The 19702-nt window shown below is 42.4% G+C and overlaps 1 protein-coding gene across 1 annotated transcript; it reads right to left on the reverse strand.

Annotated features, from left to right (window-relative positions):
* Positions 1-1485: 1485 nt before the first annotated feature.
* On the reverse strand, positions 1486-15483 carry DCSTAMP (dendrocyte expressed seven transmembrane protein). Its single transcript, XM_063178215.1, has 4 exons — positions 15389-15483; positions 7428-8490; positions 4047-4367; positions 1486-3332 (listed from the first exon to the last, which is right to left on the reverse strand). The coding sequence occupies exons 2-4, from the start codon at positions 8451-8453 to the stop codon at positions 3261-3263; spliced, it is 1419 nt and encodes a 472-aa protein (XP_063034285.1). The 5' UTR covers positions 8454-8490; positions 15389-15483; the 3' UTR covers positions 1486-3260.
* Between the last annotated feature and the right edge of the window lie 4219 nt (positions 15484-19702).

The following is a 19702-nucleotide window of genomic DNA, read 5'->3' on the forward strand; positions in this document are numbered from 1 at the left end:
TCAAAATCCTAACAGATTTAGGCATCTCTCCCAAAGATTCACCAGCATCTGAGTAGTTTTGATGAACCATTCCCATGGGCTGCAAAGCTTTTATGTGCTTCTCATAGAACAACAGAGTGAAAAGGTATTCTGAGTGGCAGAATCATCAAACAGGACATGCAAGAAACTCCAAACCAAAGTTTTCCTCCTGATGATAAGTGCATGGTGTTCTGTGATAGTGCTGTCAATCAGATTTGCCCCTATATTGGGGCTTCTCACCAGCTTGTCCTTTGGGATTGAAAGGAGCACATCCAACTCCTGCCTGCAATTAGTCAGAACTCAGCCAAAAATATTTAGCCCTTATTGACTTGCAACTCTTCCCCTTTCATCTGCAATGATAACAAGAGTGTGATCCTCTTATCGATAGTACCTGGATAGCTATTCTGTTTTGGGTCCAAATTTAGAGCAACCTTCTAAATGCTTCTCTCACCAGAATGCTTCTTGCTACTGGTGCTTGACAGTAGCACCTAAAATACAAGCTGACATTCTGCTACTATTCAGGGCTGTCCCACTTTAGCAAAAAGGACATAGTCAGGCTTCTCAGAGACATTCAGCACAACCCTCAATAATGCATGGCTTTAGTCCAGCACTGTTTCCAGAGACAAATTGTTGTTACACCAGCAACCTGAACCACCTGCGTGCATGAGACTTTGGAAGGCCCACAGAAAAGCAGTCTTTGTGTTTTTCAGTGGCTTAAGTGCAAAATAACTTCTGACACTTGCTACTGGAGAGTTTTAAGCCTTAATTCATTCAGATAACAGAGACATTGATCAATGGCTGTCCTGAAACCATGCATGTATTATAGAGGAAGAGAGCAGAATTTCCTATTAATCAGACTAAAAAAGGAAGTTGGCTGTGGGTGCAAATCAGAAATACACTGCCTGTTGGGTACATTTTTTAGCTCTACATTAAATCTCTAAAGCTACATAAGTCATTCCTACATCTTTGGGTGTTTTGCATTTGCTCTTGTATCATATGAAGGTCACATTAGCAATGTTGGTTGAATAGGTGAAGCACTTCAGTATTGGCTCCGTTTAATTGAAGTAATTGGAGCTTATGCAACATGATTAAGCCCATTATTATCCCTTCTGCAAATTTTCTCAGTCTGCAAGATCTGAAATGTTGTTCACCTCTACTTAAATGCCTCATCCTTTAACAATACCTTTTTTGCCCCCACAGAACCTGATTCCTCTCCATCCTAGCTCTTGTGACCATTCTCACTTCTACCTGTTACCTGACCTTTGGTGTCATGGTTTAGGCCTGGCACAGAGCCAGTGCCCCCATGAGAATACCCTCTCCCTGGTGTCTGCTGTGAGATGAGACCAGGAATAAGCAAAGCAGGCTCCAGCTTAGAAATAAAGTAAACTTTATTAACTAAACGACAAGAAAAGAAGAAAAAACTATAAGGGAAAAGAAAAAAAAAAAATGAAAACCTTACAAAAGCGCCTTCCTCCCCCCCCACCAAAATTTCCCAATGCAATACATTCCCCCAAATCACCAACTCTCAGTCCAGCACCACCCTTTAGAATACTCAATCCTCAGTTCATGAAGAGGAAAGTAGTCCTTGCACCATAGGCTACCCCTGGAAACGCGCTGAAACCTCGTGTGCTTCCATGTCACTCAGCACCACCTGGAAAGTCCTTTGCCATCATGACATCTTCCTTCCATGCCCAGTGCTCTCACCACTGTGCATGGACCAGAGCTGCTTTTAGGCTTGTCTTTTAAGGATGCCTTTTCTCACTCCAAAAAGGCACAGTCTCTCCTTCGGGACATCTGTCCCCCCCATTTTTTTCACCCCCTGGAGCCGAGGGGTACCCACAATGAACCCTCCCAGTTCTGAGGCACTGCCTCCCCCTAAATGCAGTCTCTGTGTCACAGGAATAAAAATGGTTCAGTCTATGGCCACACAAGAAAAGTCCAGCCAAAAGGCCACTCCATCATCTGTCCCCCCACTCAGCCAGTCTTCTCCACTTCCCTCGGGCCTAGTCCTTGTTATGTCATCTCTTATCTCTCTTCTTATCCAGCTCCAGGAGGATCAACATTTTGCAAGGTCTCAATCATGTAAGGAAAGGGTTAAAAATTTCAGTCTCTGCCTGTCCCAGAGCTCCAGCACTCCCATGCTGCCCTGCCGGGCACCTTCTCGCCGCACTCCCCCCTTCTCCTCCTTGGCCGGCCGCTATCACATTCCGTCGCCGGCCCTCCCTCTCTCTCTCCTGGGGAGAGGGGGGTGGCTGCCTGATGTCTCTTGGGGCTCCTCCACCCTTCCATCCTCAAGGGCCTCCTCACCCCCCATCTCTGTCCAGGTCCAGGCCTACCGCAGGGCTGCCCCTCCCCTGCCCAGCAGCAGCAGCTGGACGGGGGAAAAAGATCCAACCTCCTTGCCTCGAAGTCCCAAGAGAGCTTCTGAGGGCTGCAGGTTTGGTTTTTAACCCCTGTGTGTTCTCAGAGGTGTGTCCAAACCCCACTGGCCACATCAGGTGCCAATATCAAAATCTGAGCACCCATTGGTTTGACCACAGCATCCCAGAATTCCCACTTCTTCCTGGTCAAATCAACACATTTGGTAATCACCTCTCATGATTACCAAAGGCATTGAACAATCTGCACTAATGATGCAGTCTGTAGATATGTGGAACTGGGGACTAAGACCAAGTAAGGAATTCTGGGTGGGAGACTAGATAGGAGACTAGAAACTAGGGATGGCGAAGATCCAGGCCGAAGGGCTTGAGGCTTGAGAAATGGATAAAAATGTCTAGAAACATCTAAGTCCCAGTTCTTGGCCATTCCAGAAGGCAATGGATGCACAGCCTCTGCTGTGTCTTCTATCTTCAGTGTCTGGCAAACCTGAAGAAGACAAACCTGCTGCTGTCACTACATTCTCTGTTAGCTCAGTCCAAAGAGGTTTCTGGTGTAGATCTAAAAGGTCCAAACTATTTTATTGCTTTAGACAGAATTACAGATCATCCATGATTTTCTCAAGTACCAGATAATGCAAACCCCAAGCTGAAAAACAACTGTTAATGCAGTGCAGAGCAATCTGTGATGAACTGCACACTATCCACAATGGCCTCTTTTCCAAAATACTGCTACACAGCCTTTGAGTGTGAAATTTTTACATTTTACAATTGACATTCTATAGGAAAAATGATGCAAAACACAGGTGGAGCTAAAGCATCTCAGCCATATCCAAAGATTCACTTGGTCTCTTTCACATCATCCTGTCATTCTGCTACACTCCTTTCTTTCTTCCTCACTGCCTCTCTTGCCTTGAGTATTGGAAACCAAAAGTTGACCTGAAAAGACAGAAATATGATCTGTATGATAGTATTACTGAGTTAAGATCACCCAGACATTGATACCCTGTATATTCAGTATTGAAGGCTGTTAAAAAATGAACTTAAACAAACTATATGTCTGCAGCTTTCTCTCTGGATATGCCATAGGTATATACATGTGTGCTAGTTATTTCCATTAGTGTGTCTGTGTGTGTGTGCATGTGTATATATGCATATATATACACACAGGATAAATGTTTTTGCAGGCAAAAGTTCTGTTTCCTAATAGTATATGCAGTCATACTGTGTTTTGAAATAGAAATATACCACATTCCATATTGCTAAGCAATATCAGAATATCTTTCTCTACATTTAGGGCTACTCTTACTGCCTGGCACTTGCTATCTAGATTCAGGAATACTCTAAGTGCTTTTCATATGTTCATGAAAACAAAGTTTCTTCTCTGGAGGACTCTGAATCTGAGAAATATTTTCTTGCCAGCACATAGTCATTTGAGCATGCCAATGTCATGTCTGAGGCATGTGTGCTGAAGTACATAATAAAACTATTAGATGATCTAATCTTACCATTAGGCAACATGTGTCTGGCTCCTGAGCATTGGGGAAAGTCTATTAGCACATAATTGAAGTTAACAAGTGTTCAAGTATTTCCTGGATCTGGCTACCACCCAATTGGAAGGTTTATTTTTTTTCCCCAGAACTCATGGCTTACCGTTCTTGCAAACATGTTCTTCTCAGTTTTCTCTTGTAGCTTTTTTCTTTTTTTGAGTAATTTTGCATGTAAATAATGTATCCGTTTCATCTCAGTATCAGGATAAAAGGAAGTTGACACAAATATTTTAAGTTGGGTCAGGAGGCCAGAGAATAACCCAAAAATTACTAAGAAGAAGATGATGACTCCAAGCTGAATCCATGTTGTAGAGAGAGCAAGCTCGGGATGAGGGATGCAGTTTTGCTTAACCAAAGGGATCTTGAAAGAATCAGTCTTGGCAATATGCTCTTTCATAGAAATTATATAGCTTTTCTCATTCTTCTGCACAAGAAAAGTGGAAAAAGGTGTTGATTATAAGACAGATTCCCTCCTTTCTTAATATTTCTTGCACTCTACATTCAGATTTACAAAGGACTCTAAATCATCTAGACCATCCAGTGTCTGTATACAGTATGCTCAAAACAATATATATATTGGCTATTTATAAATGTTTTGGACTCTATTTTCACAATTTCTCTTGGTGGACAATGTCCAGCACTTTGGACTGTTAAAAACCTTCAGAGCCTTCTCAGTGGCTCTGACAGGGAAGTATTTAGCTAATGTGGATATGATAGTTTATTATTTTTCCACTCCTATGACTCTGCTCAGATGCCCTGTTGGAGGGTCCTTCGTTGAGAGTAAAACTTTAGAGCAGAGTGTCAGTCCCTTTGGTTTTGTCTCAGCACATGATCAGCAGTGCTTCCACACCATGGTGGCTCCACACCAGCCAGAAATCAAACTCCAAATAAGCCTCTCCCCTTCCAGTGAGAGAGGGACAAAGGCAGAGACTATGGGTGGAGATAGCAAGTTACTGAAAGCAGCAAGCAATGGAATAAGACATGCACAATAACAGCAGCAATATTATTAATGAAAGTACATAAAAAGAGAAGGTGGTTTACCTACAAAAGGTATTCACCATCTCAACTTATTTCCACCTGGCCCTGGGACAAAGCCCAGGATGGTGGCTCTTCCTATGCCTGGCACCACATGGCTGTCCCCAAACAAAGACAAGGTGGCAATCACTCACCACAGCACTCTCTCTGTGCCTGAGCCTGAGACAGCAGAAAACAAGGACAGACAAACCCCTGAAAGTATGAAAGTATGATTGTCCTCGCCACACTGCGCCACCGCTTCGGACACTGGACTCAACTCTGTGCAGCAGTTTCCAGTACTGGTGCTACTGACTGCTCCTCCCAGCTCCAGTCAGCTCCTCCCAGCTCCTTTCAGCTCCTTTCAGCTCCTTTCAGCTCAGCTCAGATTTGGCTGGGCTCAGGCTCACTTCTGCCGCTCTGTTCCCCACAGCAGCCGCCCACATCATCGCTGCTTTCAGCACCGTGTGCCTGAGTCAAGTCTTGCATGAACAGGAGGGCAATGGGCAGCAGAGGGGCAGGGCTGATCCTGACAACCTTCCCAATGGAGAGAGGGAGGCAAAAACATTGCATGATCAGGGATGCTCACCTTTTCTTCCCCCTGAAATCACACCTGCCGTGATGTTGTAGGTGGCCTAGAACAGCAACCCAGCCATGCCCATATGGCACTAAGCTCTGTCCCCTCTCTGCAGCCACACACTGGCCCAGGCAGTGCTCTGACCAAAGGCTGTCACACAAATGAGGCTGCCTGACCTCCTCTTGTAGCTGCCTCTGCTTAGCTGATGTCTTTCACTCCTTGTGGACTGAAATGCTCAATAAGAAGGGTAAATTAGACATGCTGCTGGGACCATACTATCAGACAACTTTCTGTTCTGTGAATTAGAACACTGTAGAGTCACTGAATAACCCAGCCTCTTTTCTGATCATATCAAAGGAATAATAAGGCCTTCTAATCATCCTACAGAGGCCAAGCACTTCTGTTAGATGTTCATTGGACAAATGAAGTTCCCAAAGCATATTACCCATCTTCAGCCTGTTAGCCCTTCCTTGACATTATCCTGTTCCAAACTATCTCAGGCCATTTTATCCCTAAACTGAACTGATTTATAGGCAAGAAAAATCTTCATTAGGAGCTCAGTATGAAACAGGAGTACTAGTGCATGAAAAACTTTACTGTTCATGCTAATTAATAAACATCTCAAGTGTCTGAGTCTGTCCTGCTCACCCAGCTTCCTGGACTCCCTGGGATCAGCAGCCCTGAGGCATGATATAACAAATATGTTGAGATTAAATTTTACATTTTAATGTAATTAGCTTTCCTTGGGGAACTAGAAACAATCTGATGATGGCATTAGTTTTCTGTTTTGAAGGAGTCAAGCAGCTTTCCACATGAGTGAATGATGCACACAGAGAGAGAAAATTCGTAGCGCAGGAGCCACGAATCAGCCAGACATGGTGCTCAGGACTTCTGTCCATGGGTAGTGGGACTAAGATACTTTGTCCTGACTCGGGTCACACCCAAGGCAGGTCATGATAAGAGGCTGCCTTCAAGGTACAAAGCATAGAAACACAGGCAAAACCACACGCAACACCACACAGCAAATAGTGAGTACACAGCAAAGTGCACAACAGGTTGATTAAGGTTGTGATCAATTGGCTCCTTATTATCTTCAGGAATGGACATCCCACAACCTATCTCAGAATCTTGTTCTATTATTTGATCAACTGAAGAGTAAACAAAAAAATGTATTTCCTTCACTTAGTCCTCATTTTCTCTTCTCCCTGAATGGTGCACCACTGAAAGGTCACAGAATCATAGAACAATTAATGTTGGAAAAGACCTCCAAGATCATTGAGTCCAATCTTTGACCAAACAACACCATTAAAACGTGGTGCTATTAGTACCATTCTCTAACCAGTTATCCTTGGTTTGAGCATGAGGTTGGTCTTGATGGCCTCCAGGCTTATCTTCCAGCCTAGCTAATCCATGGTTCTCTATGCTGCTGCTCCTGCTAGAGGAACCTGGAGATTTTGGCAACAAGTCATTTTTTTGTGTGTATGCGCCCATCCATACAAGCAATGATGCATCCTCACAATACTCAGTTAAAGAAAGGTAGGCATCTCTTACATCAGTGTCACAGTGACTTCTGACTATAAAAAGTAGTGCTTCACAAATTTCAGTTCTGTGAGTTTCCAATTGCAAGCCTCTGGTTTTCTTCATATATATAAACGGAGGAATGAAAATTCGTTTTCTTAAATTTACCATTCTCTAGAAATATGACAATGCTCTGGAAAGAACTGTCTGGTTCCATCCAACCAATGTATGTTGAGGCAATGACTCTTTTTGAAATGAATTATATTCCAGGAAAAAATTGATGGCTCATTGCTATATGTTTGCTCTTGCAGCTGCTGAAGATGAAGAGAAATTTTTCAGCAGTAAACTAAGAAATATATGGTACTGAGAAGTACTTACATTCTGAGAGAGTCTGAGTTGAATGTCTAGATCCGGTACTTCTTGGAGATATTTGTTCACAGAAATAATTAACAAATAAAACAAAGAGTCTACTGCAGCAAACAGAAGCCAGATGCAAAGATGAATAATTATAGGGAGAAAATAACGCAGCATTTTTTTCCTGTCCTTTCTTGTGAAGAAGAAGGATGGGATCATCACATAATCTTTCCTCTCTTTTCTGTTAAGTGGCAGAAGACAGGGTCTTTGCTGTTGCTTTTGCTGCTCATCAAATGCAATGAACTGTTTTGTGATATAAGCATTCTTAAATTTGGTACTATGAGAACCCACAAATTTTTTGATAAAGAGTCCAGTTCCAAAAGAAACTAGAAAAACCCCAAATACAGGCAATATTTTCTGACCTATATAGGGCAGTATAGTCAACATAAAAGATATCTGGTTAGCAATTCTCTGGATTTCTTGCTCTGTGTCATTTAGCTCTTGTTTTAATGCATCATCTAAAATTGAATAGGATGGTGTGAATTCATGCTTTAGGATCACTATATCTTTAAGTTCCTCAGCAGGAAGGTTGGCCACCTCATAAATCCATTTTATTGCCTCAATATAATATTTTATCAAGGCGAATTGCTCCTGCTTTAAATGACAGGTTATACTGTCTGCCAGAACCTTTAGATTGTGAAAAATATTTTGAATGTTGCTGGCCACAACAACACCTGTGCCAGCAGTAATAAGAGCATCCCTGCCATTTTTCAGTCCACAAGAAAGGAGGAACAGAACACTGAAACAGCGCAGGTGCTTGAAACAAAAGAGCATGATAGAAAACAAAACCCAGATGAATCCAGAAATCAGTAAGGGCCCCAAGGAATGGTGTGCCAAGGAGAAGTGCATGCTAAGGAAGAGCAGAAAGCTGGAGAGGAAGCCAACTGCAGAGCAAACTGCAAAAAGCTGCATCTGATACTTCCAGCCAGGCTTCCTTTCAGATATAAAAATTTCCCATGCATTCTGAGCTATTGAGATGAATTTTTGCATTTTCTTCTGATTGTTGCTGACACTGCAATGGCTCAAACTAAAAGGAAAGGAAAAGAGAAACACTGTTATTTACAGGGTCACACTAATGACAATGATGTGCTTTTAACTGACTGTCTGATACTTCTTCACACTGCAAAATCTGCAGGTCTGACTGACATGAGGGTGAACCACTGCACATGAGACCAAAATCTTTGTCTCCAATGTCACAGATATAAATATTGAGGAGGTGACTCTAAAAGGATTTCTATCTTTTACCCTTTTATATTTTGCACACTTTGGTTTCTCATTAGCTGTGTAGAGACAATGGTTCACATGCACATGTGTGTGTGGGTGTGAGTGCATGTGTAAGAAAGAGACCAGCCTCCTGTAGCACCCACTGCTCCCCACAGATGCTAGCTTTGCCTTGGTAAGCACCAAGAAGGGAAAGAGAGGAGCACAGACACTTCCTGTTGGTAGTCCCATGAAGGGGAGCATGGCTCAATCTGCGGGGAGCAGCCAGAGCAGCTGCCGGGGAGGAAGGAGCTGGCAAAGCAGCATGAGCACGCTGCCCAGGGATGGGAATGAAGCACAGCTTCTTCTGGTGGAGGTGGGTTAGTACAGAGCAAAGGAAGTGTGCCTCAGAGGCACCATTCCTTCTTTGGGTCTCCCCTGGGGTAGCACCCCTGTCCATATCCAGCAAGCTGTCCATGAGCCAGCAGGGTACCTCATGGCCAAGAAGGCCAATCCTGCGGTGCATTAAGAAGAACATTCACAGCAGGTTGAGGGGGGTGATCCTGCCCCTCTGCTCTGCCCTGGTGAAGCACATCTGGAGTGCTGTGTCCAGTTCTGGGCTCCTCAGTAAAAGAGAGACTCGGAGCTCCTGAAACAGGCTCAGTGAAAGACTGTGAAGATGGTGAGGGAACTGGAGCATCTCTCGTAGCAGGACAGGCTGAGGGAGCTGAGCTTGTTCAGCCTTCAGAAGAGATCACTGAGAGGGGAATCTCATCAATGTATACAAGGAGCTGAAGGGAATGCCTCAAGGCTCTTCTCAGTGATGCCAAGCAACAGGACAAGAGCCAATGGGCAGAAACTGATGCACAGAAAGTTCCACCAGAACTTGAGGAAAAACTTCTTTACCTTGTAAGGTCCCCAAAACCCTTGCTCAACATGGCTCTTAGAAGGGCTTACAGTTGTTCATGTAAGCTCTGAGTTAGATGCACAGGGCAAATATGGACAAGATATTCTCAAGAGGTCAAAACAACTAAAAAATTTTGCTGGCAACTTTAGAAAATCAGAGAACTTTGGCAAAATATTTAGTGCAACCTTCAATCAATATAGAACACTTCTCAAAGCATTAACTTAGGAAACTGTTTGATGTTAAGTTACACAAAAATTCTGAGAAGAATTAGAAACGGAAAGACAGAAAATACATAGATACATAGAAGAGGAGCCACAAAACTTCCACTCCTGGATTCCAGTGGTGTGCAGCTGATAGAAATTCCAAGAGGCTGTAGAGTCAAGACATGCTTGCCTCATGTTCCCCTTTAAGCACCCCTTGGCCCTTCCCCCAGGGGGACTCCCAGTCATTTGGCCACTCAGGAGGTGGGAAGGGGCTCCAGGGGTGGGGGGTGCAGCTCTGCCTCCGGTGTGCCAGGGACTGGAGCCCCTGCCAGGCTGTGATACCGGCTCTGGGGTGGGGCTGTAGGGCAGGGCACTGCCGCACCTGGGCAAGGCTCCACATGCCCCTTCCCCCACACACGTGCACCCCAAAACATCTGGAGACATCAATCATTCCAGCCTCTCATAACTGTGAGGGTGACCAGGCACTGGGAAAGGCTCCCAGAGAGGTTGTGGGGTCTCCATCACTGGAGATACTCAAGAACCAGCAGGATTCAGTCCTGGGCTACGCGCTCTGGGATGACCCTGCCTGAGCAGAGGGTTGGAGCAGATGACTCGCTGTGCTCCCTTCCAGCCTTACCATTTTGTGTTTAACCTTTATTAAGCCTAATAGCTTGTGCTTGTCACCATCTGTCCTGCTTACCAGTAAGCCCGTTGTGTAAATTACAGAGTATTTCTGTGATTCAATTCTGTTAGATGGGAGATGTTATAATATAATATTTATAGTGCAATTTGTCCAAAGATGCAAGGTCAATTCATATGCATATTAGAATTTTAACATTCTAGAGTAAATGAGATATTAATTAAATAAAATAAACAGTGGTAAATTTATCTTAAATAGGAAACAGTTGTCTTTGTAAAATACATCCTGAAGATATTACTTTGTCTTTTGCTTTGCTTGAGCACAGCAGGTAGCCAGGAACTAAACTATAATTTTGTACACATACTGTATTTTATTAACATTAGCCTTTATGAACCCTGCTAGCATTCACTGCACCATTTCTCCCTCCTTCTCATTGTAATTAGTTATTAGTTGTGTCATTATCTCCTTTGGGTGCAGCAGGAGCTGAATATTATGGGAGCAAGCATCCATCACCAGCTGGGACCTTCTTGTACTGATGTGCTGCTTTTCCTTGGCCTTACTTGGGCTTGATCCTTTATAGTGCTGAGGACTATTCTGAAAAATGCTGTGTGTTTTTTGTGTTTAACCACTTCAGCACAGGCAAACAGTGGGCAGCAGGCCCTTGGGGGGTTTAATTCCTAGCACTATCACAGGGCCTAGGAAGGCTGAGAAAATTGCTCCCCTCCAGGGCCTAAATTAACTCAGCTGTGAATGAAGTACAAGAACAATTAACAGCTCCTTCACAGAAGCTAAATTAGTCAATGCCCTAGAAGTAAGTAGAAGTCACCACGTTTGGGAAGGTGCTGCAAGTGAAATGGGGAGGAGAGTTAGCACACTCCAGCTCCGCCATGAGCAGAGCCACCCTTCTGCTTATGTGGATGGTCTGCTTTGTCCTTTTTCTACTGAAAGATGTTTTTAGGAAACAATCAAAAAGGAGAGGTTTATGGTCCTGAAATCAAGCAGAACCAGACCTAACAGTCAGCAAACCTTGTCAGCAAATCCTGCACCTCCGAGATCAGATCATTAGGCAGTATGTGCTGCCACAACTTCTTTGTAGATCTAAGAAAAATTGCCTTGCACAGTGAATACATTTGGCATTCTGTTCTTGATTTAAGAAACTTAACAAAATAAAGAGCAAAAGGGCTAGCATTTATCTAATACTGTCCAAAATATCTGTATAAGAAAATAACACATTTTCAGTTTTCTCTAGCAGCACCAATTTCACAGCTGTTCTCAGGCACAGTTTTTACATGGTTTGGAGCATTTGTATGTACGGGTATGGCGAATTTGGGTTAATGCTTATAAGCATTCAGTAAACAGCTGCAATATGTGACTGGGATTTTTGCATGACTGCATCCTTAGATTTAATAAAGTACTTCTGGACTGGGAGGCTGGAGACTTGCAAAATATGGACAGAACTCTAAAAGAATCAAAAAAATCTCCTTTTCTGAACAGATTCAGTCCTGTTCCATGAGATCCCTGCAGTATTCAGAACATACATGATAGGTTTGTCCTTAACCTGCGTGAGCCCAGAGCTTTAAGGCAGGAAAGTCATTGTAAATACACAGTGAGTTTTGGAGCCTGTGGCGTGGGTGCTCAGGTGTCTCTCCATGGTCACTGAAGGTCACAAAGGGAGCATTCTCATCCCCTCAAGAGCCCATCTCTAAGCTTAAACCTTTCCAGGGTAAGAGTCAGGCTCACAGTATGCATTTCTCTGGCTTGTCTGACACCTCAGTTTTCCCCACATAAGGCATCAGCAACAGGTATAGATATTCAGCACTGAGTACAGGAGAATCACTCAAAGGATGAAAACTCCAAACCTGAAAAAAAAATATTTGGAGGCTGAGCATTCTTCTGTCACTAGGCACTTGTACAGCTGTGAATGCTTGGGAAAGGAAAATAATACTCTGGCTTAGAGGAAGAAATAAATTCTTGGCATCACTAAAGAGGCTAATTCAGAAGTTCAAGAAATAGGAAACTTTGAGAGCTTTCTGGAATGATTCTTCTTAAAAGCATAAATCACAAAAGTTTCCTGAAGCTGTTTGGTGCAGTTAGAAATTATAGCAGGAGGCTGACAAGAACAAAACCTTCATTTCAATTGCAGTCTGAAGCAAAGTACTTTTTCTCCTGTCCTGTAACATGAAATAAGGTGAGGGCTGCTGCCACTATTTATGTAGCATAAGGAAAGAATGATTCTTGGAAAGCTGTTTCTTGCTCTGAACTGCCAATTTCTTTCCACCATAGTTTCTAGTGATGAAAAGCTCCCCTCCCACAGAGGGGAGCTGGAAATTCTTGTGCTCTAGTTCTGCTTCTGTAACTGATTTTTTAGTTGAGTCCAAGGGGAACTTCTCTATGCTTTAGTTTGCCCCTCTAGGAAATATTTACTCAACTCTGAAAGCATGATATTCTTCTACCATATGGCGTGCTGGCAGGAGTAATTATAAAAACAAATTCTTCAAAGGACCTTCTCTGGCAAGGAGGTTGGGCCACAGTTCTTAAGACTTGTAATGTACTGAATTTATTGCAACATATTTAAAAGGCATTTTTCTAGTTTCATTTCAAAATAAACAAGAAAAATTAAAAAGCATTTTAAGTTCCTGTTTGTGTTTTTTCAAATATGGCTACAGATTTGAGGAAGCAGAAGATAAGTACAAAGCATCAAGAGTCCCTTGTAAATGTCCTTCCAGTTCAGCCATGACCCCTGTGCTAGAGCTATGTAATTTTTTAATAGCATGTATTGATGTTATGTATGATTTCTTCCCTGCCTTCTGTGGAGACTCCTCCATATTCATCCTCAAGGCAGTTGTGGCTGCCTCTGCTACCAGCTTTGTCCTGTCCTATCCCTTGCTCACCCTGCAGCTGATGATGGCCTTGCTACAGATAGAATGGAATAGAACAGGGCACTTGAGTTGGAAGGGGCCAACAACAACCATCTAGTCCAACTGCTATAGATTGAAACTCTAAATATTTTCGGAGAGTATTTGTGAAATCTTTTCTACATAGGCTATTGCTTGCTTAGAGATGAACAGCAAGTCTACATGTCTAGTATGTGCCAATTTTTAATACAAAGGAAGAAGCAGGTATCTCCTAAAATATATAGTGAGTAAAAGAATGGAATTTACTAAATAATTAGGGGTTTTTGACAGAGACACAGCTGACTTGTATGACAAGCATGACAAAAGGAGTCAGATCTCTAAGTCTACTTTCTATGTTGATCCAGACCTAAGTCAGGCAAAGCCTGGGGATTACAACTGCCATTGATTTAGGACTGAACAATACCAGCCAGTTTTTGTACCTTCACACCAAGTCTGATATAACTTTCTTTGCACAGCACTGTTGTTTGGGCTGATCTCAGGAGCGGTGTGGAAGTTTGGCAGGCCCTTTGCCCAGAACAGTGTGCAGGATCCTTATACATAAAAACAAAATCTTATTAAGAGAAACATTAGATCCCATTGATACTCAGCTTCACAGTGATCTTTGCCTTGCTTCAGCTACACAGTGATCTTTGACTCATAAATCCTGTTGGGATTTTATACAGGAATTAAAGAATAGAAAGCACACAATAAGATTTTAAAAACAAATATTTCCTTTTTGGCAGTTTCAGGAGCCTTCGTTTCTAGCCTGAATCAGTTACATTGAAATGCAAGAAAATTACTTCCCTTTTTTGGATGCCGTCAAAAATCCAGAGCTGAACTATGGCATAGTAAAAGCAAAAATACAGGAGGGAGTCCCACACATTGACTGGTCAATGCAGGGCATTCAACAGAGAAATAACAGCCCCATCAAAAATCCAGTAACCTTACTGCTTCCCCAGGGCTTCATTGACACCCTCACAATTTCTCAAGTTCATATTATTTGCTTTTAACTGCATGAGGAAAGAAAGTAAATGGAACTAAACACATTACACAGAAGGGATGACTAAAATATCTAATCATGTATGTGCACATAGGAACTTGAAAGACTAAAAAACACAGCAGCGCAAATATAACAATTTATACACAAGGAAAAACAAACAAGCAAAAATAGCAACTGATTGAGATCTCTTTTTCTTCATGTATTGAAAATAGCTTGGGATAATTCTGAGTACTGCACGAGTGTTCAAGTTCTCTAGGATACCACAAATTGATTAAATGTCATATATATGAGATGTCTATAGCTGGAGGTTGGACTTGATGATCTTCAAAAAGGGTTCTAAGCCAAGTCTTCTGTGATTCTGTGATGCCCACATCTGAGCTGTCTGTATGGCAATGAAGAGAAGAGGGCAGTCACCCAGAACCTTTACTTCAGACCTGTTTTAGAGGTCCACCCTCGCAGAAGATGGATTGCATTCTATGAGAACTTTACTGTGAAAAGTGTCTGAGTTACTCAGACAGAGCTATCCAAAGCCTGGCAAGATGAACCTCTCCCTATGTTCCCTAATTGCCAGCACAGGCAGTATTTCACTGAGCTGGGCACTCAGAGAAGGACACAGAAAAGGTGTTTTGGGCACCCACAGAAGATGGTCACTTATGGAAGGGACATAGAACAAGAAATCAAATTTTCTCACAACCCTATGGGCTGTGTTGGGAAGCTGTGATGCAATAAACCTTCAGACATATTCTGCCCTTAAAACACAGGAAGGAATGTAGGCCCAGTTTGGGAAACCCAAATGGCAATTTGCCTATTCCCAAAAACAACTCTACAAAACACAGAAAATTCTAGTGTGAGGGAAGGAAGGGAACATATGAGATTACACAGTCCCTCTCCTACACAGAATGGCTCTACACATACTTTTGGGAGAGTTTAGGAGTAAATAGTTTCACAAACTTTAGGAATAGACTCTCCAAGCAGTAAGATGACAACAGTTAACTTAAAGCAAGTCCTTTTACCTTAGAACAGCTAGCTCAGTCCATGATCACTGACCAAAGTTCCTTATTAACCTTAAAGTGTTACTTACAGGTGCCACTTGAAGGTTCTTCCTAGTGCTGTGTGTTCTCTTGACTTTGGTGGGGATCCGAGACAGACAGTAGTAAAAAATCTCTCATGAGTAATTTTTTTCCTATACCCTCCCCCAATGACTCAGACACACTACAATTTTGAAATTGTTCTGGTTTTGACAAAGATTCATGAGGAAGTAACTTATGCACAAGACTAGAATAGCATATAATTTGCAAGTTCCACTTTCTACCTTTTTTTCTGGCAGGGTAATAGATATCAGCAAATGAGTTCAGGGCCCAAATTTCAACGATTTAATATCATGTTGAGTAATGCCTTAGGTCTAGAACATTGTAGCTATTTTGGTACTTCCTTTGAAACTTGCAGAAATTCAGTACCCAAATAAATTTAAAGCTCTAATAATTTTCACCCCAAAAATGTTCCTACTGAGATCTGTGCAAATACTTTCGTAGACAGTCTGTCAGAATATGGTCCTTAGAATAATACACATCTTAAATATACAATGAAGACACAAGTTATATAAAGATAATTTACATACAGGAGGGTAGAACTGTTATGCAGAGGAACTTCAATTTTTATTTTAAATCTGCTATTGGCTTTTGCAGACACAGTTTTCATATGCATTTGTGTGTACAGAGGAGAAAGATAATTCTGGACACCCAGACTCCCCACTTGAAATGTGTCACACACATCCTACCAATTATTAGATTGATCTATTGAACCAGTCAGTCATTTTATTCAGTTGTCATCAGGACCATTTGATAAAGAAGACCACAGATTTAAAGCAAACCAAAGGCTTATACACAGGTTCACAAGGGCAACAGCAATGAAAAGAGTAAGAGGATTGTTACATACCTATGATACCTTTTCAATAACATCCTTCATACACTGCCTTTTCCAGCCATTTTCAGAACTAACTTGCAATTATGGTTTTACTGTTTATGTTTAACCTTTCAGATTCATTTTTCTCAAAAATGTCGTAGGTGGTTTGGTCCATTGCAGAGATGTTACCTGCTACACGAAAGGAATTCTAAATTGGAAACTGACTCCCGTTTAGACTCTAATTTCAAAGATCCAGAGCTGTACACTAGTCTCAGTTCTGTCCTTGGACTCTTTGCAGAATCCAATCAGTAGCTACTGTAGTGCTGGCATGCATATTATCTATTTGCCCTTGGTTGAAATGTCCCTGCATGTAATTTTCCAGACAGCTGGTTTTGCAGCAGACACTGATAGTACGCTGAAGTAGCAGGTTGAGCCCAGGTTTCCCCTCCACAGAGCAGCCATACACCTGCTCTTCCAAAAGCAGCCACTGAACAAGTTCAGAAAGCTGGCAGACAGAATGGTGAACATAGCACAGTGTTCATAGCATCTAAATTATGCATAATGTAGGGCTATAATTAGATACAGTGGACCATCTATAACTGGAGAAAGTCTCTGATTATTATAGGTTGAATAGATGAAATGATCTTTCAGCAGAACATATTGTTCATATTATGAAATAAGGGAATATTCTGTTAAGGGATGCAGGTAGGTGCATATTAAATCAGACCAAGTTTCCATTGAACCCAGCATCTCAGCCTTAATAGCAGCATATAGCAGATGTTTACAGAACCCCACATGGGCAATATGGACCATTTGGACATGGTCAAGGTGACCCTGCATGGGGGGGGAGGGAGGGGTGGAGGTGACCTCCAGAGGTCCCTTCCAGCCTCAACTATTCTTTGATTCCATGATCATTGACATTCCTCTTCTCGTTTTTCTATCCTCTGAGGCCAATCCAAATGGCAGCACAACCATCTGGGGTATCAGGCACCCCTCTTAGGTTATTGTCATCTGCAAAGCTTCTGAGGGTGCACCCCTTCCAGGTCAGGAATGAAGATGTTATTATTACTGTATTGGCCCCAGTATCAGCCCATGGCACACACCACTAGTGAACTTTGTGTGACTGAACTGTGCCTGGCCCCTGGGCTCATCCAGTTTCCAATCCAACTCACTGTCCATTACCTACCCAATACTTTCTCAGCTTGTCTATGAGAATATTATAGGAGACACCGTGGAAAGCCTTTTGGAGGGTGAGGTAAACAGCATCCACTGCTCTCCTCTCCCCCCTTAGTTAGTCACCTCGCTGCAGTCTGTCACACTGAGTAAGCACGAATTCCCCTTTGTGAATGCATGCTGAATACTCACTGCAAATGATTCACAAGATTAGTTGCTTTTCATCCTTCCCAGGGATCAAAATGAGGCTGACCAGTTCCTTGGATCATCCTCCTTCCATTCTTGAAGATGGGAGTAACATCTGCTTTTTTCCACTCTCCAGGAATGTCTCCCAAGCCCCATGGTGCTTCAGAGCCAGTCAAAAGTGGCCTCACAGTGACATCTGCCAGCACCCTTAGCACCCATGTGTGCCTCCCATCAGGTTCTGTTGTTGCACTCTTGCTTAAATGTGCCCCAACATGGTTCTCCTATACCAAGGTTAAGTCCTCCTTGCTCCATCCTTGGCCTTGTCTCAAAGGCCTGGGGCTTCTAAAGGCTGGTCCTCCTAGTTAAGGCACAGTTGAAGAAAGGCATTTTTGCATTCCCTTGGGCTGTATATGAGAAAGAAAGTAGTTTATGGTCACGTGGATGGACTATTTTCACCCCTTGCATTTTCAAGATAAAAGGAGTTCTATGGGCAGGCTTTACCAATACCCACCAATTTGAATCAAGTGCTGGCAGTGACTGGCAGCATTTCTAGTGTCTTCTAGAGAATCAAATATTCTGTAAAGTACATACAGACAATGTAGAAATCAACCCCACAATCCAAAAGCTAACTAAGGCTAGAGCTCCCTTCAGAGATACAGCATTTTGATAAAGAGCTTCAGCTGGTCTTTCTCAACCCATATGCTGCAACCAGATGTGCTGGTGTCGCTGCATTTTTTTGCAGGTTTTTTAACAGAGAATGTTTTAGTGACCCACTCACAGCACGCCCTCACAAACTCTTGTTAGTACTACAATTTCTGGGATCAAGGTGGATGCCTGCTGGCTGGTGGTGGCTGAGGGGGGATAATATTCCCTCTGCTGGGGGAATATTATCTCTAGCAAATATCAGCTGCTGAGGCTGTCTGGTTCCTGGACTTCCCTGCTGACATTGTTGACTATTGGTCACGGTAAAATGGGAGGAACTGACAGTTCACAAATTTGAACAACAGTACAGTAATGGTGTCGCAGACATCTTTTTATGAAAATCCTTCCCTTAGGATTTTTTCCTCCTGAGAAGCTGAGAGGCCTCAGGGACAAAATGTAAACAGTGGTTATCTGCTGCTGTGGAATGCATCAGGTATATCTGTGATTGGTCTCATGTGCTTGTTTGTAATTAATGGCCAATCACAGCACAGCTGGCTCTCTCTCTGTCCGAGCCACAAACCTTTGTTATTCATTCTTTTCTATTCTTAGCCTAGCCTTCTGATGAGAACTTTTTCTTCTATTCTTCTAGTAGAGTTTTAATGTAATATATATCATAAAATAATAAATCAAGCCTTCTGAAATATGGAGTCAACATTCTCATCTCTTCTCTCATCTGAAAACCCCTGTGAATACCATCACATAATGGCTCCTGGTTTTCTTCTGCTCTGTCTGCCAGTGCAGTGTAGATGCTTCTGCACTCAAAAAAAAGTGACAATCATTTCAAAATTGGTGTATTTATGACCATTTCTCCAATTTTCTTCTTAATCACCACAGAATGACTAGCAAAACTTGCTTGCACATAAAAGGTATTAAAAATGTCACAGCTTGAGATCCTACTGTTCTGGCAATTGCTCAATGCATTTCAACAGATAATGATGTGAGTAACACAGTATGTGTATTAATTTTAACTGTGATTAGCATAGTTTGGATAACACTGTGCTTCAACCATTGTAACATGCAGGCTGGATGAGTGGTTTTAGGGCTTTTCTTTAAGATACTAAGATTGCTTCCTTTTGTGGCAGCTGTGTGTGACAAAAACAAAGCAAGCTCAGAGCTCTGAACACCACATCTCATTGAAAGCACTCCCTATTCTGCTTTGCTTCCTCCTACCTAAGGAAGATTAGCTAGCATCTAATAGTCCTTCCTTGTGTGGCTGGCTTCCAGAGAGCAAGGAAAGAAACAAACATCAGCATTTGTAAATATTTGCACCCTTGTTTTTGAGCCATGGCTCTAATTATTGTTTCTGTTTTACTGCTACAGCAGGAATACAGATTAAAAAAAGATAATTGCATTTTATTTTCTAAATATCTGAGGAAATGAAATAATGACAGTGGGTTGTTATTCCCAATGAGCTGCACCGGATGAGCAGCGT

Source organism: Melospiza melodia, chromosome 1, assembly GCF_035770615.1.
Source record: "Melospiza melodia melodia isolate bMelMel2 chromosome 1, bMelMel2.pri, whole genome shotgun sequence".
Lineage (NCBI taxonomy): Eukaryota > Metazoa > Chordata > Aves > Passeriformes > Passerellidae > Melospiza > Melospiza melodia.

Bases quoted from the DNA above. Each gene is read 5' to 3' on its own strand.
- DCSTAMP (XM_063178215.1), bottom strand. From the start codon at position 8,453: ATGCAAAAATTCATCTCAATAGCTCAGAATGCATGGGAAATTTTTATA. The intron at 4,368-7,427 runs GTAAGTACTTCT...TTTCTTGTGCAG, and splicing joins AACTCAGACTCTCTCAGAAT to AAGAATGAGAAAAGCTATAT. The intron at 3,333-4,046 runs GTAAGCCATGAG...CTGTCTTTTCAG, and splicing joins AGAACATGTTTGCAAGAACG to GTCAACTTTTGGTTTCCAAT.